Raw genomic sequence first — 12,369 nt, 5'->3', positions numbered from 1 at the left:
ATAAGTACATGAAAAGATGATCAGCATATCATTACTCAATGAGAAAATACAAATCAAAACCACAATGAGATATACCACTTCACACCTACTAGCATGGCTATTAAAAAAAAAATAGGAAAAGAGGAAAAGTGTTGGTAAGGATTAGAACCCTTGTGCACTGCTATGAGAAGATAAAATAGTGCAGCCACCAGGAATACGGTTTGGTATTTTCTCAAAAATTTAAATATACAATTACTATATGACACAACAATTCCACTTCTGGGTATATACCCAGAAGAACTGAAAGCAGGATATTTGAAGAAGAGGTATTTGTACACCAATGTTCATAGAAGCATTATTCATAGTAGCCAAAAGGTAGAAACAACCCATGTGTTCATCAGCAGATGAATGAATACACAAATGTGGTATATACCTACAATGGCATATTATTTATCCTTAAAAAGGAATGAAATTTGATATAAGCCCAACATGGATGGACCTTAAAAACTTAGTGAAATAAGCCAGGGACGCCTGGGTGGCTCAGGGGGTTGGGTTTCCACTCTTAGTTTCAGCTCAATCATGGTCTCAGGGTTGTAGGACCGAGCCCCACATGGGGCTCCACACTCAGTGAAGAGTTTGCTTGAGATTCTCTCTCTCTCTCCCTCCCTCTCTGCCCCTCCCTCTGCTTGTTGGTGCATGCTCTCTCTGTCTCTGTCTCTAAAATAAATAAATAAATAAAATCTTTAAAAAAAGAAAAAAGGGGCGCCTGGGTGGCTCAGTTGGTTAAGCATCTGCCTTTAGCTCAGGTCATGATCTCAGGATTCTGAGATCAAGCCCCACATCAGGCTCACTGCTCAGTGGGGAGCCTGCTTCTTTCTCTGCCTCTGTTTCTCCCCCCAACTTGTGCTCTTACTCTCTCTCAAATAAATAAATAAAATCTTAAAAAAGAAAAAAGAAAGAAGCCAGACACACAAGGGCAAATATTGTACAGCTCCACTTATAAGAGTTATCTAGAATAGACAAATGCATAGAGATAGGGTAGAATAGAGGATACCAAAGTCTGGGAGAGGTGGAAGGGGGAATTACTGTCTAATATATATAGGGTTTTTGTTGGGGACAATGATAAAATTCTGTGAATAGATAATGGTAATGGTTAACGGCATTGTGAATGTATTTAAGCCACTGAATTGTACACTTACAGTAGTTAAAATGATAAATATCATGGCTAAAATAGTAATTATTATAAGCATTTTACCATATTAAAAAAGTTTTTAATTTAAAAGATATAAGTCAAAATCTAGAAAATAATATCAGAAGATGAGAAAAGTGCTCATAGGTTATTTAGAGTGTGCTTTGCTTCTTGTCTTGGAGAGTAATAAAAATAATGAGTGACTTGACATTTTAAAAAATGTGTAACTACTAATTTGAAAAGATATATGCATCCACATTTATTGTAGCATTATTTACAATAGCCAAGATATAGAAGCAACCTAAGTGTCCATCAATAGATGAATGGGTAAAGAAGGTTTGGTGTACATATTCAATGGAATATTACTCAGCCATAAAAAGAAGGAAATCTTGTCATTTCGGACAACAGGGATGAACCTACAGGGTATAATGCTAAGTGAAATAACTCAGAGAAAAACAAATACCATATGATTTCAATTATATGTGGATTCTAAAAAACAAAACAAATGAACAAACAAACATACACTGTAGAGAGAAAGATGGAGTCATTCATGTCAAGCAGGGGCCTATATCAAGCCATGATGCAAGCAGTTAAGGGTTCTGAAGCTATCAGATATCACTGAGACCAGCACCAGCTGACAACACCCCAGACTGATAACTAGGAGAAGCACAGGAGGTCTGCAAGGTCTCAAGACTGATTAAATCCCTTTAAAAAGGAAGGAGTTTTGCAGCAAACTGTAGACTCTCCAGACACTGACCCCTCAATGTCTGAGCACTTAAAAAAGGCAGCCACTGCCGAAGGCTCTGCCTGATTGATCTCCGAACAGAACTGAGATCCTCCACTGCTTGAACAGAATAAGCAGTAAGTGCCAAGAGCTGACCCAGACTGGCCTGCGGCCTTATCTCAACTGTGCACCTACAGACTGACTTCGCGTTTGGTTTGTTCACTTCCTACCCAACCCCCCCCCCCCCCCCCCCCCGCCCGTGTTATCTTGTTTGTTGTGTGACTTAGGTCTTGTGTTTTGCTTTGTGTGCCGTGTAAGAAGCCAAGTTAATCACATGGTGAAATGTCATTGAGTTTGGAATCCTGAACCTGCTTTATAATTACGTTAACCTTGTTTTATGACTGAATACAGCTGACAATGTGGAAAGACATAACTCATGTGTGTACCTTCATTGTGTGCTCATGACATACCCAAACAGAAACAGTCTCATAAATACAGAGAACAAACTGATGGTTGCCAGAGAGGAGGGGGTCAGGGATGGGCAAAATAGGTGAAGGGGATTAAGAGGTACTATCTTCCAGTTATAAAATAAATAAGTCACAGGGATGAGAAGCACAGTGTAGGTAATATAGTCAATAATACTGTAATAACTCTGTATGGTGACAGATGGTGCCTGCACTTACCGTGGTAAGCACTGCATTATGTATAGAATTGTCGAAATCACTGTGCTGTACATCTGAAACTAATATAACATTGTATGTCAACTATACTTCAATTAAAAAAAAAGGAAAACTGTAGCTAAATATGTATGTTGAATTTTTAAGAGGAATTCTAAGAAGTTACAGATTCTGTCATAGCTTCCAATCTAACAAAGGGGGGGGAGAAAATAATTATAAAAGAAAAAAATTAGGGGCGCCTGGGTGGCTCAGTCATTAGGCGTTTGCCTTTGGCTCAGGTCATAGTCCCAGGGTCCTGGGATTGAGCCCCGCATCGGGCTCCCTGCTCTGTGGGAAGCCTGCTTCTCCCTCTCCCACTCCCCCCACTTGTGTTTCCTCTCTCGCTGTGTCTCTCTCTGTCAAATAAATAAATAAAATCTTTAAAAAAAAAAGAAAAGAAAAGAAAAAAATTGGGGCATCTGGGTAGCTCAGTCGGTTGAGGTCTGACTCTTGATTTCAGCTCAGGACATTATCTCAGGGTCTTGAGATCGAGCCCCACCTCAGTCTCTGCTCTCAGTGTGGAATCTACTTGAGATTCTCTCTGCCTCTGCCCTCCCCCGCCCTGCTCTCTCTCTCTCTCAAAATAAATAAAATCTTAAAAAAAAAAAAGAAAGAAAAGAAAAAACTTTCCTAACACAATAGAAAGCAGGAAAAGAAAAGCCAAAGAAAAAATATTCATGGAAAAGATGTAATAAGATGGCAAAAATTAATCAAATATATTTTTTTAAAAACTGACTTATAAAAATACAGAGACTGTAAGTTTGGGTAAAAAGCAAAATCCAACTATATACTACTTACAAGAGAAATATCTAAAACAAAATGACCCAGAAGGATTAAAATTAAAAGCACAGGAAAAGATATGCCAGGCAAATACTAATCAAAACAAAGTTGGTATTGCAATACTACAATGCTAATATCAGGCCAATGTCCTGGACTTTTAAAAAGGTTATAAAATGTTGACTTCAGTATTTCTAGTGTGGCTGACTACAAATATAAATCTGATACTTTTCCCTGGTATTACTTATCTATTCTTTCTAATCTTTCTAAATCAACTACCAAAGGCATTTATGGAGTAGTATGTACTATATGTTAGATAATGTGATGGAGACCAAGATGAATACAACCTAATTACTTGCTCCATAGAACTTACAGTCTTGTAGGCGATATAAGTCCAGTAACTTTTTTCAAAGGCAGCAGATTCGGAGTACCAGTAGAGAGTTAGTTATAAGTGAGGCATGATGAGAATTGGGCATGAGTATAGAATCAGGAAAAAACTTCATGCAAAATGTGGCATTTGAGATGGTCCTGAGAAACTGGATAGAATTTTAACAGATGGAGGTAGGGAAAAGTTATTTCAGGTTGAGGAGAAACAGTAAAGCTTTGAGCAATATATTGTATTTTCTGCTTTTTTTTACAGCCATCTTATCTAAAAGAATTTTCACTGATTATATTATCTACTAACTCTTTAAGTAAAGTGATTATGATCTCTATACTGACCAGCTAAATTTTATTGGTAGGGATGATCTTAAGACAGTAGTGGAAATATAATTATAAATCTTTTTGTATTCAATATTATATGTCCTTGGTCTTTCAGTTTGTTTTTTAAAATTCTTATTTTATAACTTCTTATGTAAATTCTTATCCATACAATGAATCTCAGCCAGATTCTTCAGTGCATAAATTATTCCCTAGTTTTAAAAAAGATACATATTTTTTAAAGATTTAATTATTTTTAGACAGAGAGAGAGCACGAGCAAGCAAGCTGGGGGGCATGGTAGAGGGGCAGAGGGAGAGGGAGAGAGAGCATCTCAACCAGACTCCCTGCTGAGCATGGAGCCCGGGGCTAGGCTCAATCTCATAATTCTGAGATCATGATCTGAGCTGAAATCAAGAGTCGGACTCTCAACCCACTAAGCCACCCAAGCACCCCTAAAAAATATATTTTTAAAAAGCTACACTGAGGATATAATTCCACTAGTGTGAGTTTCTTTACAGACCAGATTATGACCTAGACACCAGCTTTTTTCCCATGGGGGGTATGAAGCATACTTTGGGACTGATTCTTTGCTGGATAGCTTCATAAATTTAAACTAGATTGTTATCATTTTAGACTTCATTTGCTAGAAATGTGACCTACTCCATTACCTGTAACAGCTCATTTGCTTTATTTTTCATATTCCTTTGCTCAAGACAACAGCATTGCAAACTGCATGTTTAACACTTTCGATACTTTTTTAAAAAGTTCTCTTCTAACATATTCTTTACCAGATGTTTTCCTCATGCTTCCTCATAGTGTGTCAGAAGTAGATTTCTACACTAGTTTTACACAGGGAGAAGAGCATGTAATTTGCTTTTTTCATACAATGTTATTAATATTAACAGGAAGAGGCTAATTTTATCTTAAGTGATAACATACTCTATGTTAAAGACAGGTTAGATGCTTCCCTCAGAACTTGGTCAGGGAAAAGGAAAATGGAACAGATGACTCCTGAAATTTTTTCCTGTTTGGTTCAGAGATTCAGCTTTGCTCCCACTTTAAATTGTCAGCAAATGAAAAGTGGCATTTGGAATTTCCACTGTCTCTCTATTGCTTTGCCATCTTCAGTTTAATGCCTGCTTCTCTACAAAGATTAACATATTTTCCACTCATGATTTACTTGTCAGGGAATTTAGGAGTTTTCTGGAACCTGAAGTCTGCCTTTAGTTGTGCTGATTACTGGATAATTGCCTATTCTTTGGTGGAATTTCCATTTTTAGATTACGCCAGGCTCTACAGCCTTTATTTCTTTGGCAGAAGAACCCAAAGGCAATGGAGTATATTTTTTCCCCTTATCCGGCCCAGCTTAAACAATGACTCACTTGGGCCCTGGGGCTTTGCTTCATACTCTCATTCGGGGCCGCTTTTTACCCTTGTTCCTCTTATTTGCCTTAATGTTCTATTTGAAATCTTTCGTATCCTTTGGCACATGGCTTTGCCTCTGAGGTTATTGTCAAAAAGGTATCCATCACCCCCAAACTGGAACAGACAATCCAGTTATGTCCCCATGAGCCGTGTTGTTCTTATGGCAGCTGATGTAGGTCAGAGAGAGTACAGAAATAATGATTCCAAATGTGGTAGAAGAAGTATTCTCCAAAAAAGGTACAAGTGCCAATGTCATCCAGTTAAAGACTGAAAGATTTCCCTCTATTTAAGATGCCCCCGTGACTGATTAAAACTCCCTCAGTGCATATATGTGGGAGGTAGGAAACACTCAGAGGAATTGGACTCCAAGAGTTTTCAGAAGGATATGGTTATATGAAGGGATTTCTTCATTGAAACACTTGGTCTAATCTATAGTTCAGAGTTTTGTTGGAGAGAAAAGATTTTCCTCCTTTTTGGCAATGGTTCTGTGTGGCCTTGATTTTTTATTCTGATTCCAGCCTTCCGTATCTCTTCCTCTAATGATGACTCCTTGATTTTTCTCTTTGCAGTTTTAACAGTGTATGTCAGGGAACTCACATTCTCTTTCGGGAATTCAGCTTCATCCAAGCCACCCCTCACAATAGGGCATCATTCTTACGGGCCTTCTGGAAATGCTTCCGAACTGTGGGCAAAAATGGCGGTAAGTCTTCCTAAATTCTTTTCTTGCCTTCTTTTCTTCCTTCCAAACTTCTTTCTTTTGTTCCTATAAATACTGTTTGAGTACATGCTATTCGAGGCTCCCCGAACACCTTACTTTTGAGGAGCTATTGTCTTGTGTCACAGAAACTACCACCATTACTAGTACCAACACCATCACTAATGATATCTAATAGGAGCCAAGTGCAGTTCTGAACACTTCATGTGTGGTGATTTATTACTCTTCACAACAGCTCTCTGTGGTAGATACTATCATCCCCATCTTATAGCTAATGAAACTGGGGATCAGAGAGGTTAAGTAACTTGACAAGGTTATACAACAAATGCTGGGGTGGGATTCATACCCAGGCAATTTGACTCCAGAGCTTTTGCTCTTGGCAAATATTAAAATACATGCAGCAAATTGAAGAAATGATATGAACACAAAGAAGGAAACTCCTGAGTGGAGGGTGGGGGTAGGATGGGGACACTATTGTTAGAGAAAGGGGAACGAGTAGATTAGAGAAGGTTCTCCTGAGAACTGGTTGTTTGGTCTAATTTGGGAAGGAAGAGTAGGAGTTATCTACATGGATAAAGGAAAGAAAGACATTCTAGGTAGAGCATGTGCTGTGCTGTAAAATCATAAAAGAACCTGGAATATTTAAGACATTGAGAAGATCAGAATGGCTAGAGTTTGTGAAGGGGGTTAGCAGAGATGAGCCTGTGAAGAATAGAAGAGTCAGGTCTGAAAGATCATTTTTGCCATAAAAAAAGAAGTCAGATTTTATTCTGTAGGTTAAAGGATTTTATTCAGAAGAATGGTGTGATGTTATCTGAGTTCTAGAAAGATCATTTGAAAGGCAGTATAGAAATGGCTTAGAGGATGGGGCACCTGGGTGGCTCAATCGGTTAAGCATCTGCCTTCAGCTCTCTCAGGGTCTTGCCATTGAGCCCCATGTGTTGGGCTCCCTGCTCAGCGGGAAGTCTGCTTCTCCCTCTCCCTTTGCAGCTCCCCCTGCTTGTGTTCTCTCACTCTCTGTCAAATAAATAAATAAAATCTTTAAAAGAAAAGAAATGACTTAGAGGGTGAGTCTGGAGGCAGAGAGCATAGTTAGGAGATTTGCAGTAGTAAGAGATAATAAGAACCAAACCCAAATTTACTAAGACGCTAATATGCTATTTCTATTCTTTTTATTATTCTAATCACGGCTTCTGTGACATGTAACTCAAGAGACTATCCATCTCAATTACACTATTGAGCAGAAATACTTAGTGTACTGAGAATAGCATCATCTCCTTTATTGACTATATGCACTAGTGGACAAAAATCAAAGTGGACTCAATTTTAAGTGAACTACCTCAGAGAAACTAACCCATTGGTCTCTACATAAACAAAGCTGGGAGCTGTGAGTGTACAGGTAAAGTCTGTAGTATTTCATCAGAACCTGTTTTTCCCAATCCTTTCCCAGTCCCTTAGTCAGTCAGCAGATATTTATTGAATACTCACTGTATTGAAGAATGGTGCATACAGCTAGAGCTGGTTTTTGTGGAATAGGCACATGGAGATAACTATGGAAAACAGTCTTTAGATCTCCTTAATTCTTTTCCTGATTTAGAAGTGGGGCCTCTTCCAGAATCTATTTACTATCACAAGGGATCCATATAGCATTTGGACTCTGAGCAGATGTAGGTTTCTTTACCTTTCATACAGCAGCTGCCAGTGATTCATCCAGCTGCTAAGAGGAAGCAGCTCCAAGTTCTCCCTGTTTTTCCTGTACCATAAACAAGACCTAGATTTTATGCTGGATATTTATTGTTAGGCTTCTTAATCAGACAGCCTCTGATTTCTTAAAGACCAAATGCAACATTTGCATCTAGGTGATCCTAAAATCTTCAGTTAAATCATTTTAATATATTCTCAGTTTCTTCCAGGAAACTTTAGAACAGCTTTCAGTCCCGAAGTGTGTCAGCTCCCAATTTTAATCCAGAACAAGCAAAAACACTCAGAGGCAAAGTTCCAAAAGAAAGTACTTATTAAGCCCCATTTTTTCAATTAGAATGCCACGTACCTGACTCCTACTCAGAGGAGCTGATATTATATTGTTCTTCTGCAGACGACTTCCTTAGAACATCTTGTACATATTTTAGCATTATCAAGAAGAAACTAGGTCTTCTGGGAAACAGCAAAAGAAGATCAGATCCAGCATAACATCTAAAAATGAAGCCACCTGTAGAAAACTAAGGACCTGATGCCTTCTGGCAAGAAACGGTTTATCGCAGTTTTTAGCAAGTATAGGGATGCAGTGTCGTTTCTGCATGACTGAGTACTGAATGACGCTAATTTTCCTGTGTCTGAAATTCAAATAACCTCATGAAGGTTTAGTGAACCTCTTGCTATCTAGGCAACTTTAGAGTCTTGGAAGCAAAAAGACCTATTCATATGTAATAAGCCTTTAAAATTCAACTTCTCACTTTGGTATTTCTTTCAGTGTGAAAGATCAATCTGAATTTTCCAAGTCTGGCAAAGATTAAAATTCCCTGAAGTAAATCTTCACTTCTGTTTAGAGATACTGGCTCAAAAGAGCTATTGTTGGGGCGCCTGGGTGGCTCAGATGGCTGGGCGTCTGCCCTCAGCTCAGGTCATGATCTCCAGGTCCTGGGATCGATCCCCGTGTCTGGCTCCTGGCTCAGCGGGGAGTCTGCTTCTCCCTCTCTCTTTGCCTCTCCCCTTGCTTGTGCTCTCCTCTGTCTCTCTCTCTCTCTCAAATGAATAAATAAAATCTTAAAAAAAAAAAAGAGCTATTGTCCACAGTTTATTTTTAGTTTGTTAGAATTTAATTTTGAGCTTTGTGCTTTCACAAATGAACAAATATGTATATTATATTTCATTTAATAAAAGAATGAAAGCTACTTCCTCTTCTGCCCATGAAGAAGTACTAACTTAGGGAATTGTCCTCCTGCCATAAACAACTAGAAAATCAAACAATGTATCTGAAACAACTCTTTCAGATATTAAACAACAGTTAATCTGGGACTGTGGTCTCTGAGAGGCAGTTGCCAAGCAACAGTACAGGAGAGGAGATCCAAAGAGCACAGCAGTCTTACTGAGTTGAGGAGGCAGAGATTGGGGTTTGGAGAGGCCACAGTGGCCAGAATTTGCAGGGCAGAGTACCAAAGAGGAGGGAGTTGCTTAGGAAGCTCCAGAGAGCTGCAAGTGGGTGTTTGAGTCTCTGGCTACAAACTCTGCACATGTGTGGGTTGGAAAAAGAACCACCAGAAAACAGTAGTAGGCCAAACAGTTCCTGGAGTATACACAGGGCTAGGAATAGTTCATGCCGCTACCAGCCAAAATGGAGAAACCTCAAAGTACATAGGGCATTGACACTGGATAGAGCCCTTAGCAGCTTAAAAACAAAAAGGATTAAACGCGTCTATCTGCAAGTAACTTAACTGTATACCAGAACAAAATTCAGTACTCCTTAAAGGAACTCAGTAAAATCGAGCACTCAATAACATAAAATGCACAATGTCTGACATCCAATTAAAAATTACCAGACATTAGAGGAAGCAAGAACATATGACCCATAACCAGGAGAAAAATCAATCGGTAGAAACACAGACCCAAAAAAGACAGAAATAATAGAATTAGCTGACAAGGACCTTCAAACAGTTATTTTAAATCATATAAATATGCTCAAGTATGTAAAGGAAAACATGGCTATAATTAGGAGATAAATGGAAGATATTAAAAAGATGCAAATGGAATTTCTAGATGTAAAAAATATAATATTGGAAGTGAAAATAATGATAGCAATTAACATTTATGAAGTTGTTTCATATGTGGAATATCTAATTTTTCTTTACAATGATCCTATGTGTTAGGTGGATACTTTTATTATCACTTTTTCACAGAAAATGAAACAGATTCAGAAAGTTAAAAGTATGATGACATGAAACAACATGGTTCCTGTGGAAACTGCAAGAAGTTCATTGTGGCTGGTGCTTAGTACATAAGAAGGAAACATCATCCCAGTCAGTTGAATCTTACCAATTTGTGTGGTATTTTCACATATGAGACTGGTAAAAGCATGGAAAATGGAATGGAAGGCAGGAGTAGGACCAGTTAGGAGCCAATACAACAGAACGGGAAGTGGCAGGGAGAGGAAGAGCTATTTCAAGTTGATTTGACAGGACTTGCTGATTGATTGGGTAGGAGTGTGGGAGAGAAGAGTCAAGAATAAATGCCAGAATCTAAAGTATTGCCAATTTCATCCCTCCCTTCCTTTTTCCTTTCCTTTTTTTTTTTTCTCCAATTCTTTAACCTTTTATGTTTTACTCTGAATTCACTGTGATTTGTCTTCATAGTCTAGGTATATTCATTCATTCAACAAACATTTATGTATTCGTTGCTAGTGATAAAGCAGGGAGTGAGAGCAGAAATTCCTGCTCTCATGGAGTTTGTGGTCTGATAATCAGAGATTTGAAAAAAAAAAAAATCCCTGCATTTATGAAAGAAGATCACAGTTTAGGGATCAGAGACTTGCAGTCGGTCTATATAATCATATGATAAAAACTGTTTTTCCTAAAATATCTAATGTTATGGTGGTTAAAGTGATTGCAAGGGAAAATGCAGACAATTTAGGCTGAAATAAAGCTTTTGGTCTGACTTCTCTGTGAACTGCCTCAAACTTCCACCTGATTTTGCTTGTCACTAATCCTCATCCTCACCACTAAAAACCATTCTGTGAGGATTAACAGTGCTTACTTCAGAAATGGGTGGCAGTTGGGCGCCTGGGTGGCTCAGTCGGTTAAGCGACTGCCTTCGGCTCAGGTCATGATCCTGGAGTCCCGGGGTCGAGTCCCGCATCGGGCTCCCTGCTCAGCGGGGAGTCTGCTTCTCCCTCTGACCCTCCTCCCTCTCGTGCTCTCTGTCTCTCATTCTCTCTCACAAATAAATAAATAAAATCTTTAAAAAAAAAAAAAAAAAAAAAAAGAAATGGGTGGCAGTCTTGTTTGAAATATTAAAGAGCATTTGTTACTTTTGTCATTTTTTAAACAAACAAACAAAAATCCTTCCATGTAATCTCTTCAGTCCTGTGGTTTCCTCTGGCCTGTCCTCTGCACCTGCTCCCACCAGAGCTCCACGGCTCCACATTTGTCCCAGAAACCGATGTGGCCAATAAACAACTTCTTCAACCTTCAGTTCCTGGTTCCTGTCTGCGGTTTTACTTATTTCTTTTCAATTCTAATTTTTTTTTTCTTTTTCCATCTTTACTTCCTTCTTCAAAACCTTTCCTCCAGGGAGAACATTGACGTGTGATGTCACCTCAAATCTTTCACCTCACTACCTACAATAACTTTAATCTTTCCCTCTATTTAATGTTCCTTTATTTTTTTTTATTTCAGTTATTTGGGGCTATCACACATGTCACACAATGATTCCCGGAATGTTTTTGTCACTACCTCCTGTCTCACCCAACCCTCTTCGCCCTCCAGGCATAATACTGTTAGGTTGCTAACGTCTCTTCATCCTTTTGAGTCTTAGCTTAAAGGTCAGCTCCTTAAAGGACCTTCTTTGTCCCTCCCTTCCTCATCTGAATTAGATCCCTTCATTATTCTTTTGCAAATCATCCTGTAATTTTTAGTCATACTGTTTATTACAGTTTCTGGCTAAGTGTTTTTGGATGACTCTACTTAATGTCCACCTCCCTTATTAAACTATAAGCTTGATGAGGGCAAGAACCTTGTTTGTTTTGCCAATAACTACATTCTTAGCATCTAACATACGTAAATGATTTCTTTTTTGTTATTTAATATGAAGGCTCACCACTTCCCAATCACTATTCATTAATCTGTGATTATTGAATGGATTATATTATTATCTCTTATATTAGAGGGTAGTGTTGGTTTCAGAAGAGCTTTATACTCTTTTAAATATTGTGTAGGGACTTTGACTGAAAATAATAATAGCTACTCCTTATTGATCACCTACTGTAGGCGAGGCATAAACTTCACATTCAAAGTGCCCCACTAAAAAACTGGCCCATTCAAAGCTATACAGTATCGATCGACACCTAATTAAAATAATATTCAGTACCCTCTGTTGCTTCCAAACAAGGATTAAAAGATTTAGATCATGGTCTGTATACAAACTTTATTTTGA

General features: G+C 38.4%; 1 protein-coding gene across 1 annotated transcript in view; it reads left to right on the top strand.

Annotated features, from left to right (window-relative positions):
- C11H11orf49 (chromosome 11 C11orf49 homolog) overlaps positions 1 to 12,369 on the top strand; it is a 186,497-nt gene that overhangs the window by 80,559 nt on the left and 93,569 nt on the right. The window contains exon 3 of the mRNA XM_021685420.2: positions 6,080 to 6,210. Within this exon, the coding sequence (XP_021541095.2) occupies positions 6,080 to 6,210 (131 nt within the window). The remainder of the gene's footprint in view (positions 1 to 6,079; positions 6,211 to 12,369) is intronic.

Source organism: Neomonachus schauinslandi, chromosome 11, assembly GCF_002201575.2.
Source record: "Neomonachus schauinslandi chromosome 11, ASM220157v2, whole genome shotgun sequence".
Lineage (NCBI taxonomy): Eukaryota > Metazoa > Chordata > Mammalia > Carnivora > Phocidae > Neomonachus > Neomonachus schauinslandi.
Note: the sequence above shows the minus strand (reverse complement) of the source record. Positions and strands in the feature narration are given on the sequence as shown.